The sequence below is a fragment of the Balaenoptera borealis genome (assembly GCF_965194805.1).
Source record: "Balaenoptera borealis genome assembly, chromosome: 11".
NCBI lineage: Eukaryota > Metazoa > Chordata > Mammalia > Artiodactyla > Balaenopteridae > Balaenoptera > Balaenoptera borealis.
Window position 1 is genome coordinate 71,431,291 of NC_138868.1, and position 22,621 is coordinate 71,453,911.

The window sequence follows — 22,621 nt, forward strand, 5'->3', positions numbered from 1 at the left end:
AAGCATTACTTTTGTTTTGCTTTGTGGCTCACATTCAGCTGTAGGTTGCTTGTCCTGATAGGGTGGGGAAGGGACACAGTTCAAAAGGAGATAACAATTTAAATGTGCCTTTTACAATGTGATTATCTTGATAATTCATGAATATATTTATGACTCCTTTGCAAAGCTCTGGGTCAGCCCCAGGGGATGCACAGATATGGGGACTGACAAGAGGGAGTGCATGTATTTGTTATTAGTATACATACAAATTAGCAATTATTGACTGCCTTCAATGTGAGGCACTATTCTAGGTATTTTATTTCATTTCATCCTCACAACAATTTGAAAACTGAGATGACTAATCCACTTTACAAATAAGGAAACTAAAAATCAGTGAGATTAAGTAGCTTGTCAAGGTTGAGTGAAAACAAGTCATTAGGGTTGAGATTTGAAACTAGGCCTCTCTGATTCTCTCTGGTTCCAACTAGATCTCACCTGCCTGCACATTAGAACCACCTGAGAAGCTTAAGGAATATACTGGTACCCTAGTACCAGATCCCAGATACTCTAATTTCATTGGTTTGGGATGAGGCCTGAGCAGTGAGAGTTTACAAATCTCCCTGCTGATTCCACAAGAAGCCAAGGCTGAGGCCCACAGTAACTCAAGCATGCTCAAGCATAACTCTTAGGAAAAAGATACATAATTTGAGGAAAAAAAACCTTTGAGGTGTAAAATAAGTCTTCATTTCCTGAATAAACATCAGTTGATAATAGAAAAGGCAAACTAAGATGGAAGGCTATAGTCTGAAATGAAAATCTATCATTTTGAACCTGCAGAAAATCAAGATGTGAATTTAATGGGAACATTTCTAATGAATGGGCAATTCTACTCAGCAATAAACTTTAACCAAAATATACGAAGAATCTGTTTGTATTTCTTCAGGTAAATTGTCTGGAACAGAGGTAACATGAATAAAAATTTTTTCTATTTCTTCTCATTTGTTTCAGGAGAAATAAAAACTTACAGATGGAATGTCCCTAAAAGGTCCGGTCCAGGGCCATCTGACCCAAATTGTATTCCATGGGTTTACTATTCAACAGTAAACTTTGTGAAGGTAAGGTGGAGAGAGCCACCAAAATACTCAAAGTGATATGGCTTTAAACTGACTATTCAAGTTATCACAACTATGGTGGGTATATGTGAAGAGATGTATTGGTTTAGAGCAGGGGTCTCAAACTGTGGCCATGACTGTTTGTTTGCATTATTGATGATGAAGTTGAGTAGTTGTGATGGAAATGGTATGGTTCACACAGTAAAAACTACTTGCTATCTGGTGCTTTACAAAAACAAAGTTTGCCGACACTTGATCTAAAGTATAGGGGAAAAAATAAAATCTCAATGTTTCAATTACCAAATTTAGAACTTACAAGGTAGTTTGAAGCAAGAGTGGATATGTAAAATAGATAACCATAAAATAAATATATATTTTAATTTAATTTATACCATGGTTTTTGATGTGTGAAAAAGGGCTCAGGAAAGAAAACACACTCCAAGTAAACTTAGTAACTGAAACTACAAAATATTTGAATGATAAATTGGCTAACTTTACTTAGAAATTAAAGGCAAAGATTCAATATTGAACTTGAGCCAGGTATGTGTATATAAAACAACTAGTCTAGAATTATACTTCATAAATTGAAGTCCAAATTAAGGTCATATCTGATATAAAATGTAAACATTGCCCATCATTTTAAAAAGTGAGGGATTATCTTAGCCTTCATTTTAAGTATTAGATGGCTGCATTAATGTCCCTGAGTTGTATTGGAGAGCACAAGAGTTCAGGAGAAACATACCAGACACTTGAAAAAAAAACTTACATATTAGAATTATGGGAAACCTACATTTATTTGTTGATTCCTTTGTGCATCCCAACAAATATTTATTGAGCCCTTGTGATGCACAAATGACCCCACCAAGTACTATGAGGGCTGCAAATATTCTTGTCTTGAAGGAACTTATCATGTTCGGGGAAAATAATACGTGTGCACACCCGTAATGATATTACAACTCTGAATCTGGTGAGTTTTATATGAGTGCAGGGCTATAGAGGAGGCATTGGGAAGAGAGTCTAGGAAGAGAGAACATCATGAGCCAAGCTGAAAATAGGGAAGTAGAAGCTGTGTTTGGGAAATGTTGAGAGTCCCGTGCGGCTATCATCTAGGGTAGAAAAGGAAAGCAGCAAGGGAGCATAAGCTAGAAAAGTCCACTGGGAGAGCACATGAGGGGCTTCAGGACCTGTCGAGGATTAGTCTTTTATTCAGTAGGACCATCACTGGAAAGTCACTGAAGACCTCTAGATATGGGAGTGATGACATTAATCTGGTGGTTGTCAACAGGATGCGCTGGAGGTGCAGAGAGCAGAGACCAGAGAGGAGCCAATTTCTAGTCCAGGGTGAGGTGTTAATATCCTACACTAGAAGGATGGCAGATAGAATGGAAAGGAAGTCACAGAATGGAGAGGCATTGTGAAGGGAAAAGAAATGTAAGATTTGATAGCAAATGAGATGGGATGGAGTGAGGAAGAAGGAGGAAGTAAACATTGAAATCAAGTTTCCTGAACTAAATGACAAGGAATATCATAGTGCTTTTAGCAGAAATAGAGAATTCAGGAGAAGGAAATGGTTTGAGGGAAATACTAAAATTCATTTTGGAAATGCTTAGCAGATTGAATTGTTGCAAGAGTCATATCCAGGTAGAATAGCTAATAGGCAGTTGAAAATGTGGGAGCTTTCTATCAAAAGAAAGCTCAGGGCTGAGCAACTCGACATGGAAGTCATCCATGGGCTCATATCAATTCCTAAATCATCCAGCTAACTTTTACCCATAGGACTTGGAATATAAGCATCTGTATATACCTATAAATACAGTCTCACTTGGGTTTCACCTCACACCAGTCAAAATGGCCATCATCAAAAAGTCTACAAATAACAAACGCTGGAGAGGGTGTGGAGAAAAGGGAACCCTCACACACTGTTGGTGGGAATGTGAATTGGTGCAGCCACTATGGAGAACAGTATGGAGGTTCCTTAAAAAACTAAAAATACAGTTACCATATGATCCAGCAATCCCACTACTGGGTATATATCCAGAAAAGATGAAAATTCTAATTCAAAAAGATACATGCATCCCAGTGTTCACAGCAGCACTATTTACAATAGCCAAGACATGGAAGCAACCAAAATGTCTATCAACAGATGAATGGATAAAGAAGATGTGCTATACACACACACACACACACACACACACACACACACACACACAAGTGGAATATTACTCAGTAATTAAAAAGAATGAAATAACATCATTTGCAGCAACATGGGTGGAACTAGAGATGATCATACTAAGTGAAGTAAGCCAGAAAGACAAAGACAAATGTCATATGATATCACTTATATGTGGAATCTAAAAAAATGATACAAATGAACATATTTACAAAACAGAAATAGACTCACAGACATAGCAAACAAACTTATGGTTACCAAAGGGGAAAGCGGGGGTGGGGGATAAATTAGGAGTTTGGGATTAACAGATACACACTACATATAAAATAGATAAACAAGGACCTACTGTATAGCACAGAGAACTATATTCAACATCGTGTAATAATCTATAATGGAAAAAATCTGAAAAAGAATATTATATATTTATATATATGTATATATGCATAACTGAATCACTGTGCTGTACACCTGAAACTAACACAACATTGTGAATCAACTACACTTCTATAAAAAAAATACAGTCTCACTTGAAAAGCACACAGGAAAATAGAAATAAGCATTTGTTTATTCAACAAATATTTATTTAACCCCTTCTATGTAGTAGACACTGGGCTCTGCTCTGGAGACTCAGCTATGAGTGAAGGACACAGCCTCAGCCCTCAAAAAGCTCACTCTTAGAAAATTTTTAGAAATAGTCCTAAATTTTCACAAAGATCACCCTATTCTTCAGGATTTCTTAGTACTTATTCCTTGGTCAATAGTCTTTTAGTATTTTTACAATGACTTTCTTACAAGCAATTAATCAGTGTTATTAAATTATTCAAAGGCTCTTCTAATTCAGTTTATTTTTCTTTCAGGATACCTATAGTGGTTTGATGGGCCCTCTGATTACATGCAGGGAAGGAGTGTTGAATGAAAAGGGAAGAAGAAGCGACATTGACTATGAATTTGTTCTCTTGTTTTTGGTATTTAATGAGAATGAATCCTGGTATCTGGATGACAATATTAAGAAGTATCTTAATAAAGATCCACGAGATTTTAAACCCTCTGATGATTTTGAGGAGAGCAACAAAATGCATGGTATATCAGAGGTTTAAAAAGGAGACAAGCTCATAGAAATCTGTGGAAGGTCCCAGCCTCCCTCTTGTTGAGATAAGCTCATAGAAATCTGTGCAAGGTCCCAGCCTCCCTCTCTGAGCCCTTCTTTATTCCCAGGGGCACCTGGACTGAAGAAAGTCCTCTAAAGCTTTCCTTCAGAGGGAACCAGCCAAGCCATTGATTGGCTCCCTACAGGGTCCAATGAGGTTTTGGACCAACTGTTTAGGGAGCTGTATCTCTGAATGCTGGGATCCCTAAACTATCAGACTGTAAAGTAATTCCTAGGAAATGAATTATCACTTATTGGTATATTTCTATAAGAATACAGGATAACTTCTAGTTGATCAAATTTGAGGGCCTGGTTTAACTGTCTCTGGAACATGAAACACCATCACCAAATTTCTGTTTTAATGTGTCTATGTTATTTAATTCTTTGAAATTTAAGGTACTTCTTTTTTTTAAGTGTAAGTAATGTGTTCTAATTGATATACCTATCCTCTCTCACCGAGATCTACTTTTGGCCAAAAGTGTGCAAAAAAATAGGTCTTGCCCAAGATAACAAAGCTAGTTAATTGCTAACATTGATTAGAATATAGTAGCCTGATCTCTGATTCAGCTACTCTTTCCCCTACAATTTTGCCTCCCTCTCCCAAAAGTTTCTTAGTAGGCTCTCTCTTTTTAATGAATGTAACTCATTTGGTTGTGTCATGATGCAAAGAATAAAAAGTTAGTAGAAAGCAGAGGAGTGAAAGTCCTCGCCATGTCAGCCCAGCTTGAGCTTGCTTTGGTAATTGTTAGATCATGGGCTCAGCCCATGTGAAGTTTTCCTTTTTTTTGGAGATTCAGCCAGGTTTAGGAACTTGCCCCAAACTAGTTCTCAGAAAGTGAAATATTAAGTAAATACCTTTTAATTGCTTCAGTTTTGATTTATAGAAACTTAATTCTCTGGCTTTTGTCCACTCAACTGTAGAATGGTATAAATCTGGCGACCTCACACATGAGGTGGTAATCCACCCCATAAAGGGAATATGCCTATTTGGCATATTCCAACCAACATGTACTGCTACCCAAGAGATAGCTTTTAAAAACAAACTACTATTTCCTTTTTCTGGCTCTCTTTTATAGGGATTTCTTAGTACTCTGAATTTGGGGTCTTAGATGGTGGGGACATTGGCAAGTGTGAGTGACATTATTACATGTTTACCAGGCAGACGAAAATATTGGTGACCTAAAGATCTTCTTGAATCAGTTCTAAAACCAGATTAAGTAATCATCACTAATCAAAGGCTGTTCTCTTTTTACCTTCTTAGCTATTAATGGAAAGATTTTTGGGAATCTCCATGGCCTCATCATGAATGAAAATACAATGACAAACTGGTATCTGTTAGGAATAGGAAGTGAAGTGGACATACACACCATTCATTATCATGCTGAGAGCTTTCTTTTCAAGGTAAGTATAAGAAAAATGTTTTGGGGAAGACTTACTAACAGATTCAATATATTTCCATTGTGAAATGAGAGTTATTTGGCAATAAGGCTTGTGAGGGATGTTAGTGAATATTAGAGAATGGAACAGAAAAATATGACTGTGTCCTTCCACTGGTAGATATGTCTTAATATGTATTTTATTATGCTTGTAATAAAAAAAAAACCTCTGAGCTTCAGATGAGTTTTCTCATCAGTTATATGGGGATAATTCTGACCACTCTGGAGTATCGTATATGAAAGTACCCATAGTATTTTGTCCCTTTTCCTCTTTTTTTTTTTTTCTTTTCTCTTTCCTCTTTCCCTTCCCTTTTTCCATTTCTTTTCTATGTAATTAGCCAACAGAATAGTCCTCTCTAGTAAAGGAGATATTTCAAGCTTTGGCTTGGGCCCAAAATTTTACCTTGACTTTTGCCCTAGTGGGCTGGGCTGGACCATGTGTGGCTTTCTGCCTTTCGAGCATCAAGCTGCACCCTATGGGTGGTGCTGGCTGTTCCGAACCACCTGGGGAGCCGTTTAAGAAGCAGATTGCCAGGCCTCACCCCAGACTTGATGAATCAGAATCTCAGGGATAAGGTCCAAATAGTCTGCCATCTCAAGAGCTGTGCAGTCTACAAGGAAGTAGAATAGAAAAGAATAATCACATCTAATCTGCAGGGAAAACCTGCACTGCTCCTTTTCCAATTATACAGGAATGAACAGCAACTAATGAAACATCTAATATCCTCTCCCCTCTGTATATTCATTCAACACAGTTTAAGATACCAAGTACTAACCTACAATGATTTTAATTTCACATATTAAATGGCTATGCTGCTTTTCAGAACTTGGTTTTTTCAATCTGCATTTTAAAAATTATATTAAAAAAAATAAAATTTAGTAAAACTTATAAAATTATACAATTATTTTACATACATATACAAATTATTTTATATACATACATAAATATTTTAAATTAAGCTATAATTTACACTGAGTAAAATGCACGCTATTTAGTATACAGTTCTGTTGTGATAAACACATACAGTGGTGTAACCAACACTAATCAAAATATGGAACACCTCCATCAACCCCCTAAAATGTCCCCTTTACACCCTCTAGAGTCATCTACTTCCCTATGTTTAACCCCTGGCAACCACTGAACTATTTTTTGTCTCCATACTTTTGCCTTTTCTGAAATGTCATACAAATGAAATCATACAGTCTGTAGCATTATGAATCTGGCTTGTTTCATTTTGTATCGGCATCTGAATTGCATCCACCTTGCTGTAACGGCAGTTTGTTCCATTCGATCTTTGAGCAATATTCCATTGTATGGATGTATTGCAGTTTGTTTATCCATTCCCCCACTGAGGGACATTTGGGTTGTTTCCAGTTTGGGGTTATTAAAAATAAAGTCATTATAAACCTTTGTGTACATGCTTTTGTGGGACCATAAGTTTTCATTTTCCTTGAGAAAATATCTAGGGGTTGGATTGCTAGGCGATGTGGTAAGTATAAGCTTAACTTTATGAAAACTGCCAAACTGTTTTCCACAGAGGCAGTACATTTTGCACGCCTACCAGAAATATATGAGAGTACCACTTGACCACAACTACATCCACATCAGCACTTGGTATCTTCCATTCTTGCTTTATTTTTTCTTAGCCATCCATTTAAGTATATTCTGGTATCTCGTTTTTTATTTGAATTTTCCTAATGGCTATGATACTGATTATCTTTTCTACCATCTGCCATCTGTAAATCTTTGGTGAGATGTCCAAATTTTATGCCCATTTTTAAATTGGATTGTTTGTTTCCTTATTGTTGAGTTTGAGGACTGTATATTTTCTGGATACAAATCCTTTCTATCTATATGATCTGTAAATATTTGCTCCTAGTCTGTGGCTTATCTTTTCATTCCCTTAACATTATCTATCAAAGAGCAGAAATTCTTAATTTTGATATAGTCCAAATTATCATTTTTTTCTTTCATGGATCATGCTTTTGGTGGCATGTCTAAGAAATCTTTGTTTAACTCAAGGTCACAGAGATTTTCTTCTAGAAGTTTTATGGTTTTAGGTTTTATATTTAGGTCTCTGGTCCATCTTAAATTAATTTTTATATGTGGTTCAAGGTTTATTTTTTGCATAGAGACATCCAAGTTTTCTTTTTTTTCTTTTTTTCTTTCTTTCTTTCTTTTTTTTTTTTTTTTTTGGCTGCACAACGGCATGTGGGATCTTAGTTCCCCAAGCAGGGACCAAACCCATGCCCCCCGCATTGGAAGCATGGAGTCTTAACCACTGGACCACCAGGGAAGTCCCTAGACGTCCAATTCTTCCATCACCTTTCAGCAAAAAGACTATCCTTTCTCCCTCTGTGTCAAAATCATATTGATCATATACATGTGGGTTATTTCTGGGCTCTCTGTTCTATTACATTGATTTATATGCCTGTCCTTTCTTAAATGCCACACTGTCTTGATTGCTTTAGTGTAATAAAAAGTCTTGGAATCAGATGGTGATTGTTTGAGCTATTCTAGATCTTTGCCATATAAATTTTAGAATCAGCTTTTAAAATTGTGCTGGGATTTTGATTGAGATTGCATTGAATCTGTACACTGATTTGGGGAGAATTGATATCTTAACAATATTGAGACTTCCAATCCACAAACATGGCATATCTCTCTATTTATTTAGAACTTCTTTGATTTTTTTCATCAATGTTTTGTAGTTGTCATCACACAGATCTTGCATATATTTTGTTAGATTATTACCAATATCAGGAGTTTTGGTGATAGTGTAAATGGTATTCATTTTATTTCAATTTCTAATTGTCATGCCAGTATATAGAAATATAACTGATTTTTGTATAATTGACCTTGTATCCTGCAACTTTGCTGAACAAATTCTAGTAGTTTTTGTAGATTTTCTTTTTGTAGATGGTTTTTTTTGGGGGGGTGGGGGTTCCTACATGGCAAATCATGTTGTCTGTGAATAGAGATGGTTTTATTTCTTTATTTTCAATCTTTATGCACCACCACCCCTCCTTTTTGGTGTTATTGCACTAGCCAGGATCTCCAGTAAAATGTTGAATATTAGTGGCAAAAGTAGAGATCCCTGCCTTATTCTTAATCTTAGGGAGAAAGCATTCAGTCACTCACCATTGAATATAAAGTGAGCTGTAGGTTTTTGTAGACCCCATTACCAGGTTGAGGAAGTTTCCTTCTATTCTCGGTTTGCTGAGGGTTTTAATCATGAACAGATGTTAAATCCTATTTTTTCTGCATCTATTGCGATGATCATATTTTTTTTCTTTAGTCTATTGGTGAATTACATTGACTGATTTTCAAATGTTGAACCAGCTTTTCATTCCCCGGTAAACCTTACTTTGTCATGATGCACTATCCTTTTTTATATATTGCTGGATTTAGTTTGCTAGTGTTTTGTTAAGGATTTTTGCATATATGTTCATAAAGAATATCGGTTGTGGCTTTCTTCTGTTGTAAATTGTTTGTGTGGTTTTAGAATTGGGCTAATGCTGGCCTCATAAAATGAGTTGGGAGTGTTCTGTCCTCTTCTGTTTTCTGGAAGAGTTTGTTTAGAAATGGTATTATTTTTTTTCTCTAAATGTTTGGTAGAATTTGCCAATGAAGCAATCTGGACCTGGAGTTTAATCTGTTGGAAGGTCTTAATACAATTTCAGTGTCTTTAATAGATATAATTTCAGTTTCTTTAACAGATAACCTGAATAGATCTAACCTGAATAAATAATCTATTCAGGTCATCTATTTCTTCTTGAGTGAACTTTGGTAGTTTTCATCTTAAGCAAATTGTCCATACCATCTAAGTTGTAGAATTCATGGACAAAACAGTTGTTCATAACATTCCTTTATTGTCCTTTTTAATGTCTATAAAGTCTTAGTGATATCTCCTCTTTCATCTCTGATATTTGTAATTTGTGTTTTTTAAATTTTTTCTTGGTCAGTTTGTCTAGAGGTTTGTATTAGTTATCTACTGCTGCATAACACATCACCCTAAAACATAGTGGCCTAAAACAACTCACTCTTATTATCTCACAATTTCTCTGGGTTAGGCTGGAAATAGTTTAGTTAGTTGGTTCTGAATCAGCATCTCTCATCAGGCTACAGTCAAGATGTCAGCTGAAACTACAGTCATCAGGTTTGACTGAGGCTGGATGATCCACTTCCAAGCTCACTCATAGGACTGTTGGCCAGAGGCTTCAGTTCCTCACCATGTGGGTATGACATGGGAGCTGGCTTTCCCCAGAGTGAATGATCCAAGGGGAAAGAGTGAGAGAGAGGGTCTAAGACTCTTGGAAGTAGAATGCCATGACTTCTGCCATATGCTACTGCTTTCAAGGACCAACCCTCAGACAATGCAGGAGGGGACTACAAAGGTTATGAGTATCAGGAAGCAGGGATCCTTGGGGGCCATCACAAGCTGGCTTCCACAGGGTTTAACAATTTTATCAATCTGTTCAAAGAACTAGCTTTTGGTTTCTTTGATTTATCTTTATGATGTTCCTATTCTTGATTTTATTGATTTCTGCTCTTATCTTTATTATTCCCTTCTTTCCACAGATAGATAAATCTTACCGAGAAGATGTATATGACCTCTTTCCCGGGACATTCCAAACCATTGAACTGTTTGCGGATCACCCAGGGACATGGTTATTACATTGTCATGTATCTGACCACATCCATGCTGGCATGGAGACAACCTACACAGTCCTTCAAAACATCGGTACTGTTATCTGTCAGTGATGCTGGCTTAGATAGCACCAGGCTTCCTGTAGACCCTGAAAATAGGAGGCATGAGAGCCCCCAAGGAGCTCAGAGTCAAGTAAGAGAGACAGACATTTAACCATAATAGAATATGACATATGCCAAGATAGAGTGCAGAGTACAGGGTTCATTGACAGCAGCAGGAGGCAATGATTAACAGTTTGGAGACATGAGCCAAGGTTCCACAGATGAATCTTAACAGGTGAGCAGAAGCTTGCAATGTGGATGGGGTACAAACAGCACGTGTACTGGCATGAAGTAGCACAGAGAGTATCCAACAAAGACTTACAGATACTGATGGGATAAAGTCTTTGTTGGTGAAATGACATAACTCTTGAAACAACTCATGTCATGAAAAGAATCTACTTCTATTGTTTATAAACCATCAAATTGTCTTCTTTGTCCAGACAACGGGATTCCTTACTCCACCAAGCCTCCTTGTGGAGGAGCGTCCCACCCGGCTATAGCGCCCTCTAATGGTATTGATACCCTCCCCCAATCCTGCACGTGAATGGTCAGTATTCACTCCCCAGGGAAAGGCAGAGGCCTGACACCTTACTTTTCTTTTGCACAGAAGAACCTGGCAAGGAGCAGCTCTACTTCTTCGGCAAGAATCTGGGTCCCAGAGGAGCCAAAGCAGCCTTGGTCATCCTTTTCATCATCGGACTCCTCCTTCTGATTGTCACGGTGATTCTCTCCCTCACACTGTACTCTGCAAGGAAGCGGGTGGCATATCAGGAAGTCCAGTCCTGTGCGCTCCCCACGGATGCTCTGTGACCTGCTGGTCTTCCTCAGTAGGGAAAATGGACCAGGGTATCGTTCACCAAGGAAGTCTGACACTGTTTCCTGGATCACGCTCTGATCCTCTGGAACACATTCAAAGCAATTTGCTTTTATTTATTTATTTTAAAGGGGCTGTGAATAATCCTCAGGATAAAATAGAGAATAAGAAGAGTGGGCATGACTGAGAAAACTGACCCAGTCTGTTCTCTGAACAAATTCGCTGAAGTGGGAAGACCCTCTGAAAGATATCTTTGTTTTCTGTCTTTCATAATTCTTAGATTAGATAGTGCTTCCTTAACAAACCGTCACATTCTCTAGATGGACAATTTCGGGAAAGAGTTACACTGCCTCAGACATCTAACTGGAATGGCGCTGATTTTTCAACGTTGTTATGTAACATGCTTCCCTTAGCGGTTCCAGGAAAAATAACTTTCTGAGGAGTTCATGAAAATGTCTAAATCAGTATCTGCTGATAGAATTTGACCAAATGAAATTTTTGGAGGCTTTAGCCACCTCCCCTGGCCTTTTCCTCTTTCATATAAATAGCTTGTGCACTGTTTGCTACAAAAGGCAGAGTTATATGCATTTTTAAAAATTCTGCCATTTTTAGGCAAACCTGTAGAGATACTTAAATGTTTACGACTCACTTCATGTTACACATTTTTACAAGATGTTTCTGTGGCAATGTTTGTATTTTCAAAAATCAACTAGAGAATTTGTATTTGTATTTCAGAATGTGGAGGGCTGGAATCTGAAATAGCAGGCTAGTTCTCCCACTGTGAGTCAAGACACTCCCTGAGAGTTTAGTGGGAGCTTCTAAGGGGAGGGGGGGGACTTTGCAAGAGGCAAGTCTGACCTTGAATCTTGAGTCTGATTTTTCATTCAGTTAGGAGGATCTTTCCCAGTCTCCATCTTTTATGAAATAAAGACAATCTCATCGTGTAAAAAAACACCAGGAAGAATTAGTCGATGCAGCTGACTGGCTGGGAGGAGAAGGGATCTCACAAAATCCTCGAGTCCATGCCTCTTAAAAACATAACCTCTGATGGGAAGAGGAGAGAAAAAAAAAGGCAAAATTGTCCCGGTGGCAATTTTTTAAACCAACAAATCAGCTCTGAGATATGTATTACAGTTTTCAAGTCTCAAATACAAAATAAAATATTGAACAACTAAACTCAACCCATTACGAGGCAATCCATGCTCTCTATATGCATGCCTAAGCTTTAGGTGTAAGATTGATAAAGGCAACATTTATTACTAGACTGAGAAATTGCCCTTAGCCCATGCTGCTGCCAGATGAGTGATACTAGTACACCTGCCTTAGCAGTGGATCATTTGGCTGTCCAGGTGAATAAGTAGGACCTAAAAAATACTCTGGTGGAGGGACCTTTCATATTTTCTCATCTTCATCTTGGTGAGAGGAAACAGGTATTTTGATAGAGGCTATAGTCTTACATAAAACAGGATGCGAATGCTAATAGTTCTGTTCATAAATTGCTTGAATGTCATATCAAACATGGTACCCAAGGATTTTGAATTCCAGCCTGCTAACCACTGATAATGTGATTTTGTAGTACGTGCTCTACAGTTTTCAGACACGTGTAGGCTGTATATTTTCATAATAATAATCATGATAAATGACTTACTTATAACTCACCTAGACAACGAATTATTTAGTTATAAGTTTTTTCCTTCTCTCTTAGTTTATTTTTTTAATGAAAATGAAACCACAAAGTAGTTTGATTATACCGTTTCTCTTTTTAATAAAGTTTCACATATTATAAAGATGGCTATTTGCATGTTTTTTTTTCAACCCCCTACCCCAGGTACAGTGATAGGTAATTTATTTTACCGGGAGCAGGTGTTTAGTTACAGGAGAATTATCTTTTAGATATTTAGCAACTATCCTAGTTATACTTGTTAGAAGAAATGAAACAAAGTCACAATATATCTCTACAGATAACACACTCTCCCCAAACATTGTTTCCTCAAATGTACCACATTTCTTCATTCTAATCAACCACATTTATACACATCTTTTCCTCCTGTTACAATAGAAGAAGTGTCCCTTCTCCTAGCAGGGCCAATCTCTCCCTTAACTCTGGGCCTCATCTCTTCTTGCTTTCCCAAGAACTCCATCCCCTCACTTATCAGTTTTCCCTCCTGCATGAAGTCATCAACAACACGCTCCATTAAAAATAGAAAACAAACAAAGAGCCACTGTCTTTAACTCCATAACCTCCTCCAACCCAGTTTCTCTGGGCCCTTGATAGCAGAACTGAAAGTACTGTCCACACACTGTCTATATCACCTCACCCTATGCATACCTCCACCCATTCCAATGGCTTCCCATCCAGAGGGCTCTGCCCCACCCCGACTTTGCATCCCAATCTGCTGTTATCAAAACCATAAGAACCATAATAATCATAATGGAAATGATTCCATTTCCTGTGGCTTCCTCCCCATCTTTACTTTACTTAACATCTCAGTAACCATTGGCAGCTCCTTCCTTTTAGGTACCCTCTCGTTCCTTGGCTCTACAACATGGCCTGCCAGCCTTCCTTCTTCCTCAGTGGCTATTCCTTCTCAGTCTCGTGCTAGTTCCTTCTTCTCCCTCTGACTTAAATGTTAGCATGACCCAGGGCTTGAACCGGGCCCTCTTCTCCCTTTTGCCCTCCGGGGTGGGCTGAATAATATCTCTATAGATTCCATGTCCTAATCCCTGAACCTGTGAATGTTATCTTATATAGCAAAAAGACTTTGTAGCTATGATTAAGTTAAAAATCTTGAGATGGGAAGTTTATACTGGATTACCTAGATTGGCCCTAAATGTAATCACAAGTGTTCTTATGAGAGAGAGACAGAGGGAGATTTGACTACAGAAGGAGGCTGTGTGACAACTGAAGTAAGATGCTGAGCTGCTGGCTTTGGAGATGGAGGAATGCTGCTCTAAAAGCTGGAAAAGACACGGGAATGCATTCCCCCCTAGAGCCTCTGGAGGGAGCTTCATCCTGCTGGCACCCTGATTTTATTCCATTGAAACTGATTTCGGACTAAAGATTTCCAGAACCGTTAGAGGATAAATGTGTGCCACTAAGTTTGTGGTAATTTGTTACACCCTCTCCATAGGTTATTTCACTCATCCTCATGGATCTGAAAACCATCTTTATGCTAATAAATTCAAAACGTGTTCCTCCTTGGGTTGCAGACAACAAATCCTGTTCAAGCAGATCACGGCAGCAGTCCCCTAACCAGTCTCTCCCTTTGTCACTCCTGTCCCTTCCAGCCACAGTCAACACAGCTGCAGCAGTGTTCTTCCACATCTGATCACATCACTTCCCTGGTGAATCTCCTTTACTGTCTTTCCACTTCACTTTCAATAATATCCAAACTCCTTACCTTCGTCAGTAAGACTCAGACCGATTTGGCTGCCCAACCTGTCCTCCTCTCCAACTTTATCTCTGGCTCCTCTCTGCTCCAGCTTTTATCAGCTCCTGTGCCCTGCTAGTTCCTTCTTGCCTCAGAGCCTTTGCACCTACTGCTTTCTGTGCCTGGAATGCTCTTTCTCTCCAGCACCCTCATCCCCTTTCCTGCCTTTCCTACTTCAGATGTGAGCTCCCCAGACTGCCCTTTCTAAAGTGGGCCCCTCCCCCTGTTATTTCCAATTTCCATTATTTTCCTTTGTAGCACATATCACGGGACATATCCATTTTACTCTTAGTTTGCTTTTTGTCTGCTTCTTTGACTGAAATGTAGGTTCCATGGAAGCAAGGACCCCAGACCTGTTTTGCTCACTGCTGCATCCCCAGCACAGACCATAGTGTAGATACATAATAGTTGCTCAGCAAATATTACTTGAATGAATAAATGAATATATAAACAGAACAGGCAGAACAGGGCTTAACTATCTTGACTTTGACTATTTTGGTCACAAAAGATCTCATATTCAAATGTCAAGTGTCAAGGATACCAAACAGACAAAACAGAGTTCTGGCACCATAGTTGTGAAGCCCACAGCTGCTTCGGCCTTCTAACTATTGACACTGGGATAAGGAGTGGGGGAAGGGAGGATTTGGAGGAGGATGTGTTATTTAATCCCTAAATGCACGTTATAATTATAAAAAGCAATGTCATCAAAAATAAGGAAATCCCAAGAAACTTTCACGGCTAAGGGGAGCTAAGGAGACAAGACAACGAAACATAATATGGTATCCTGTATGGGGTCCTAGAACAGAAGAAGGATAGTAGGTAAAAATTAGGGAAATCTGAACAAACTAGACTTTAATTAATATTAATTTATCAATATTGGTTTGCTAATTGTACCAAATGTACCATATAGGGGAAACCGCTACAGGTGTCTTGTACCATCTACTCAATTTTTCTGTAAATCTGAAACTGTTCTAAAAATTAAAGTCTATTTTTTAAAAAAGCAACATTATACACACTCTCATGTGACACCTTAAACTCCTGAGATTGGTAGTGACAGCTATGAAAAGCTAAGTGCCCCGGGGAGGAGGAAGGGTAAGCTGGGATGAAGTGAGAGAGTGGCATGGACATATATACACTACCAAATGTAAAATAGATAGCTAGTGGGAAGCAGCAGCATAGCACACTGAGATCAGCTTCGTGCTTTGTGACCACCTAGAGGGCTGGGATAGGGAGGGTGGGAGGGGAATGCAAGAGGGAGGGCATATGGGGATATATGTATACGTATAGCTGATTCACTTTGTTATACAGCAGAAACTAACACACCGATGTAAAGCAATTATACTCCAATAAAGATGTTAAAAAAAAAATCTAAGTGCCCATGATGTGGCAGGCACTGTTACATATATGATCACATGTAATCCTTACAACAACCCAATGAGGTAGGCGGTCTTACCCTTATTTGGCAAATGAGGACATTGAGACTTAGAGATTCTCAGTGATATACCTTTGGTCACATAGCAAGTAAGTGGCCAGTCCAGGAGTTGAACCCAGGCCCTTCTTACTTTCTCATTTCCTGCCAGAGAAACTTGGCACACATTGGATTATTTGATCTGATTTTTGCAGTAGGAAAAATGGCTCCCTTAACCACCACTCTTTTTTTTTTTTTTTTAAATCAGAATAATCTTTATTGATAGGCTCGGTGCTACCTTGTTAATACGGTCACGTTGTCGCCGTGGCTGAGGTAATGGGGACAGCCCCGCCCAGCGCCGGCCCGGGCCCTGGGGGCGGGGTTGGCCTGGAGGAGACGTGGTTATTGCGTTGGATTCCTGCCCTCGCTGGCACGCTGGCGCCCAAGCCCAGCCTCACCCCGTGCCCACTCACGCACACACTCGCACGTTTACCCGCTCACGCACAGACCCACGGGCACGCTGGCGCCCTCGCTTTCCTGCCCGCACGCTCCCTCACTCCCCCACACAACATCCTTTGTTTTAAATGAGCCCGAGGGCTCCTGATAATATACTCGCTAGTTACAGTAATCATAGTAAAATACAGATTTGTCGGGATACAGGAGAAAGTGCATGTTGACCTTTGACTGGAGGGTGGACCCCGGCCCCTCCCATCGCGGGCTCCCGGTCCCTGAAGGGGGCAGCGCTGACATGCCACTGAGACCGACCAGGGTTCTTGGCCTTCCCCAATCAATAGAAATTGACTAGAGGCCAGACAAGAAATTCAGGAAGGCTTTATCGTGGCCCCTGCTGTAGCAGGGGGAAGTGAGCACAAACCAGTTTCCCTTGCTTGCTTGCTCGTTACATGGGGTGAGGGTAGGGGTGTGTCCAGGGGTCAAGCCGGAGGCTGGGCTTGGGTGTCTTGCCCACCCCTTAGGTGGTGCTGTGTGCAGGAGGCATGCGCAGTACCCTGCTTTTGCTCCCAACACCCTGTTTTTGCTCCCCGTTCTTCAGAAGTGGCAGTTGTTTTTGTTTTTCTCTTTTGTAGCTTTTGGTCCAGAATTTGCCTCAACTGTGCATGCACACAGTTATTTTTAGTCCCATAGAGTTTCTTTGTATTTTGTAGCTTGAGGAGAGGTGTGTCCACGTGCAAGCTTTGCAGCACTGCAGCAAAGGGTCCCAGGTCCCAGGGCTATCTCACCACCACCCGCAGCTCCCTCCTGAGTTGTCCTGCCACCCCCCAGGCCCCTCACAGGCCAGCATCCCAGGCCCAAGACAAAATCAACTAAAAAAATAAATTCTTCATCTCGCAGCTGAGCACCTGATGTAGGGGAGAGGGGCGGCTCCGGGCCTTTCTGGCCAGGGGCTCCACTAGGGTCATGGTCAGCCCCTGCCCAGCCAGTGCCCTGACGATGCCATCTGGGGCACCGGGTGGGAGAGGTGCTGAGCCCCACAGCACGTGGACAGGAGGCTGGGGGAGTACCACCACTCTTTTCTGTGCCATTCGTGACTGTTCTCAAAGACAAGGTGCCAGTTTGGGCTCTGATTACTTCTCATGTGCAAAATCTCAGCAGCCTCTTACATGGCCTCTCCACCTCCACTCTGCATTTCAATCCAGTCTACATGTGGCTGGAAGACTAATCTTTTTAAAGCGCAGCTCTCTGTATATTACTCCCGTCCAAAACCTCCCTAATGCCTACTGAAAAAAAAAAAAAAAGATTCCAGACTACCTTCTCTGGCCCCAACCCCTTCACTTTTATCTCCCTCACCTTCCTCTTCCCTATACCAGTGTCAGAGGTCTCCACTTCCCATTTCCTAACAAGTTCTCTTTCTTGCCTCTGTTGTAAATTCAACACAGGTGGATTGACTTCCTGCTAAATTTGAACAACTCTGCCAGGGCTGAGGGTAACTGACAAAACTGTTGGGATTCCATCCAGATCCTCAGAGGAACGTGATATCTAATGAGAAAGCAGACATGCAATCAACCATCACGCAAGGCAAAATGAGCTAAATGCTAGAATAGAGGAAAGGGATAAGGGAGAGAATGATTCATCACAACTGGGGGATCCTGGAAGGCATCTGGAAGAAGGGACATGGGAGCCTGTTGGATACATAGATTCTGACAAGGAGAGAAGGGGCAAGGTATCCATGCTTTCACTCCCTCCTAGAAAGTTCCTGTGCCAGCTCTGCCTGCCACAAACGGACGCATCCCACCAGGCCCCATCTTTTTATGCACACCCCTTGGCATACCCCACATTTCTCAATATTACTTACACTTTCTAACATGTATCATAGTTAACTGTGTACATTGCCTTATTTCTCTTACTAAGCCATGAGATCTTTAAGGAAATGGAATGTGTCACTTCATCTTTGCTTCCCCATCCATCGAGCCCAGACCTGGCCCATCACTACCCTCTAATACATGCCTTGAATGTATGGCAAAATGAGTGTAAGTTGGGCCACCTGTTTTTAAACAATTTTCAAAGTGAAAGATTTTCAGATTCCTTCATTTAATAAACCTTTATTAAAATACCTACTATGTGTCAGGCATTTGTGCTAAGTGCTGGAGATGAGAGTGCTTGGTATACACGAGTGTGGAACTGCCCTCATGAAGCTTACCATATAAAGGGGGAGACAAACGTTAAATAAATGGACAAACACATACTTGTTGAATCATAATTGTGATTCTCATTAAGAAGGAAAACTAGAGGGCAACAGTAATGGATAACATTTACATAGCACTCATCAATTGCCGGGCAATGTCCTAGGCGCTTTACATATATTAACTTTTGATCTTTATCTCAATCCTAAGCAGTATAAACACTTTACAGATGAAAAAACTGAGGTACAGGAGGGGCAAGTAACTTTCCCAAGGCCCACAGCTAGTATTACAAGAATACTTAACAAAGGGACCTAATCTAGTTTAGTATTATCAGGGAAGACTCTCCTGGGATGTGGCACCCAGTAGAGATCAGGAGGGTGAATCTGAGTTGGCCAGGCAAAGAGGCTACCATGGAAGTGTTTTGGGCAGGGGAAGGTCTGGAGGAGGCATGGGGCTGGCTAACTTGAAGAACTGACGGGAAAGTAGTGAAGCTGATAAGGCAGGCAGTGGCCATGTTAAGAAATTTGGATTTTATCCTAAAAACAATGTACACTTTAAGTAGGGGAGTGAAAGGATCAGATGGGAGCTTTTGAAAGCTCCCTCTGGCAGCCATGGGGGAGAATGGCTTGCGGGCCTGCAGGGTACATAACCTGTATGCGGTTAGGAGAGAGGATGGCGGCAAGGAGCGTGGGCAGTGCAGGTGGAGAAAAACTATGAGATTTTCTACATTTAGGAGAGAGAAGCCACAGGATTTGGAAATTGGTTATGGCACCTGGGCAGAGATTGCAATGTTACACAGGGCACTCCAGCTTTCTGCTTTGGGCATACGGGTGGATGGTGGTGCATTGAGCAAGATGGGGAAGACTGGAGTTCAGGTTGAGATGAAGATAAGGATTGCTGTCCTGGCCATTGTGTGGTCCTGGTCCTGTGAGTCATCTAAGTGGAGAGTCGTGTAGGCCATTGGATGAGGGCTCAGAGGGCAGGGCAGGGTGAAGATGTACATATGGCAGTTGAGGGCACAAAGAAGAGGCTTGCGTGCACGGACCTGCCCATGTACAAAGAGCAGAAAAGGCAGCCCAGCCCCAAGGAGCCCTCACGTTCAAAGGTCCTGTCTGCCCCCAAATGTTGCTGATTAGAGCGTCTCTTGACTATTTCTCAGCATCCACTACCTGAAAGTGGTTCAGAAGTAGCTCTCCCCCAACACCCGCTTCCTGCAGACACCCACTGCTGGCTCCCAGACCGAGGCTCCCACGGGGAAAGCACGAGGCTAAGCACAGACACCTGAGACCTAGTCAGACGCAGGGCTCACCACCACTGACCCCGCACTTCCCTGTCCCGCAGTGCTTCTGGAAGAGTCCAGAGTTTCCTCTTCCGCACCGGCTTGGTCTAACCCGCTCGATAGCCTTTTAGGGCCCCGTTGCTCTTTGAAGCGTTCGCACCTCCTTTTAACCTGATTCCGCCACGTAGAAATGTTGGGGGTGAGGCGTAAAAGGGGGCCATCCTGTCCACAGGGTAACAGGTCGCTTTCAGAAATGATTTCAAAAATCCCGGGTGCCAGGAAGTGGAGAGAATGAGGTTGGGGAGAGGCGCGAGCATTTGACGAGGTACCGCTCGCCGGGAAGCTCCCTTTGCTGGGGGTGGATCCCAGGGTCGCTGGATGCGGCCGCGCGCACCCGCCCCGCGTCGCCTCAGCTTCCGGAAACTCCAAGCCTCTCATTACTCCGGCTCCTCCGAGGTTCCGGAAGAGCGCAGCGGAGCGGGCCGAGAGCGCACGGGCTGGTCGCCAGGGCGCAGCGGCGGAGCCGCGGCGAGGCTAGCGCTTTGTTCCGCGGTTGGGTCTCGCGCCCTCGGGCGCGCGCATCCCGGGGACCTGCGGGTGCGGCTCTGCCCCAGGCCCGCGGCGGAGGAGCAGGGGCGATCCCGTGCGCCCGGAGCAGTCCCGGAACCCGCCAGGCCAGGCGCCCAGAGAAGACAGCTGCGGCGCTTCGAGACACAAAGACCAGTGGGATGTGGAAGCAACTGGGGAGCCGGCAAAGGGAAAGCGAAAGCCGCGGGCCCGATCAGTGACCGGGTGAAGGCGCCGCGCCGCCCTCCCGACGCCGGCGGTACCCGGGCCTGCCCTTGTGAGCCTTCCTGGCCCAGCCCGGTGCGCCGCAGCCATGGCCATTGCTCACCTGGCCACCGAGTACGTCTTCTCAGACTTCTTGCTGAAGGAGCCCTCGGAGCCCAAGTTCAAGGGCCTGCGGCTGGAGCTGGCCGTGGACAAGATGGTCACGTGCATCGCCGTGGGGTTGCCGCTGCTGCTCATCTCGCTGGCCTTCGCACAGGAAATCTCGATTGGTAAGGCCCGGGGACAGCGGCACCGGGGCGGGCTGGGCCGGCGTTATCAGAGGTGCCCGGGTCTCTGGCGAGAAGTGATTTTACCGCGCGTCCCTGGCGGTGCCCGCCGTTGTCATGGGCGTGAACGTTGGGAAGGAAGGTAGCCCGAGTTGATGGGCCGCAGCATTCTTTGTTCGCGTGCTCCCTTTTCCCCCCCTGCTGTGGACCCTTCTCGCACCCCTGCTACCCGTTTCTGTTCCCTGCTGCCCACTGATCCCGACTCTGGCTTAGTGTTCAAGTCCCACTCTCAAGACCGGCGCCGTTGTCACCAGATTTGCCTCTCTTTTCCCTCCCACACATTTCTGCAGTCACCCAAAATTTGTGTCAGAGAAGCTCCCGAGTGGCTAAACGGAGGACGTGAAGAAAAGTAGCCCATGAAAAGTGCTTTCTCTCTTATCTTACATTTAGTTGATGTGTACTGAGACTTTACCTCTGCAGGGTTGTGAATAATGGGAAATAACTGCTCTTGGCCAGTATTAGAAGGGATACCCAAATCCTCTACGTGGATGGCCTTATTTTGAATGTGAGATGAACGAGTCCCCTTCATGTAAACTCTCCTTTATCCTAATAACAGTTCTGTGAGATTCTGAGACTCTGGTGGTTTGGTCAAGATCACGTGGCTAATAAGCAGCTGGTCTTCCTCATCATCTCTTCTGACTTTGAGCGCAGGAGAGAGTGTTTATGAGTCAAGAGAAAGGCAGTGTATGAGGCTAGACACAGCTCTGTGGGGAAGGAGGCCGGTGGGGCTGGACAATGGGGAAAGCTTATGTGAGAGATTGGGCTGGCCCTGAGCCCCTGCCCGTGGGTGGGATTTGGATAAGCAGAGGTGAGACCTTTGCCAAGATTTTGGGATGTCAGAGAATGGTATGTGTTCCTGGAAGGAGAGAAACAGCAAGGAGTGTCCTAACTGAGACAGGAGGATTAGTCAGGGTTCCTGGAATATGAGAGTGAATATGGGCCTAGGTTAGTGAGAACAGAGGAGTACAGACTTGATGGTTTAAAAAGTGCAAAGTTATTATTTGAGCAGAGGCTGGACTGATGGAAAACAGCCCTTAATAAGTAATAGCCTGAGGGTACATGTAGGGTCTGTGCAGGAGGGGAGTTGGAGCTAGGGAGGATGCCATAAAGATGAGGCATCAGTTGAGGTCTTGTGCGAGGGTGGGCGCCAAGACTAGAAGGGAAAGGATGGGAAATTTCCAAGATCAAGGAGTAATGATCCACTCTTGGGCCCCTAGCTTTTCATCGGCCGCAAAGGGCCGAGACTGATCAGAGCTATCAGAAAGGCTGCAGGCCTGGGTGATTGGAGAGTGATATTGATGGAAATGGTGAGGTTGAGGGAAGAGTTGGTTAGGA

At 42.3% G+C, this 22,621-nt stretch overlaps 2 protein-coding genes across 3 annotated transcripts in view; both read left to right on the forward strand.

Moving 5' to 3' along the window:
* The window catches only part of HEPHL1 (hephaestin like 1), a 99,650-nt gene extending 83,140 nt beyond the window's left edge, over window positions 1-16,510 (forward strand). Inside the window, exons 15-20 of the mRNA XM_082339875.1 lie at window positions 988-1,094; window positions 4,119-4,341; window positions 5,670-5,809; window positions 10,427-10,589; window positions 11,038-11,109; window positions 11,205-16,510. Coding sequence (XP_082196001.1) covers window positions 988-1,094; window positions 4,119-4,341; window positions 5,670-5,809; window positions 10,427-10,589; window positions 11,038-11,109; window positions 11,205-11,407 — 908 coding nt within the window. The 3' untranslated portion in view covers window positions 11,408-16,510. The remainder of the gene's footprint in view (window positions 1-987; window positions 1,095-4,118; window positions 4,342-5,669; window positions 5,810-10,426; window positions 10,590-11,037; window positions 11,110-11,204) is intronic.
* Window positions 16,511-20,775: 4,265 nt separating this feature from the next.
* PANX1 (pannexin 1) overlaps window positions 20,776-22,621 on the forward strand; it is a 45,326-nt gene continuing 43,480 nt past the window's right edge. The window contains exon 1 of one of the 2 annotated variants that reach the window (XM_082339974.1): window positions 20,776-21,229. In XM_082339974.1, the coding sequence (XP_082196100.1) occupies window positions 21,049-21,229 (181 nt within the window). In that variant the 5' untranslated portion in view covers window positions 20,776-21,048. The remainder of the gene's footprint in view (window positions 21,230-22,621) is intronic. The other variant, XM_082339975.1, reaches the window with a different exon arrangement.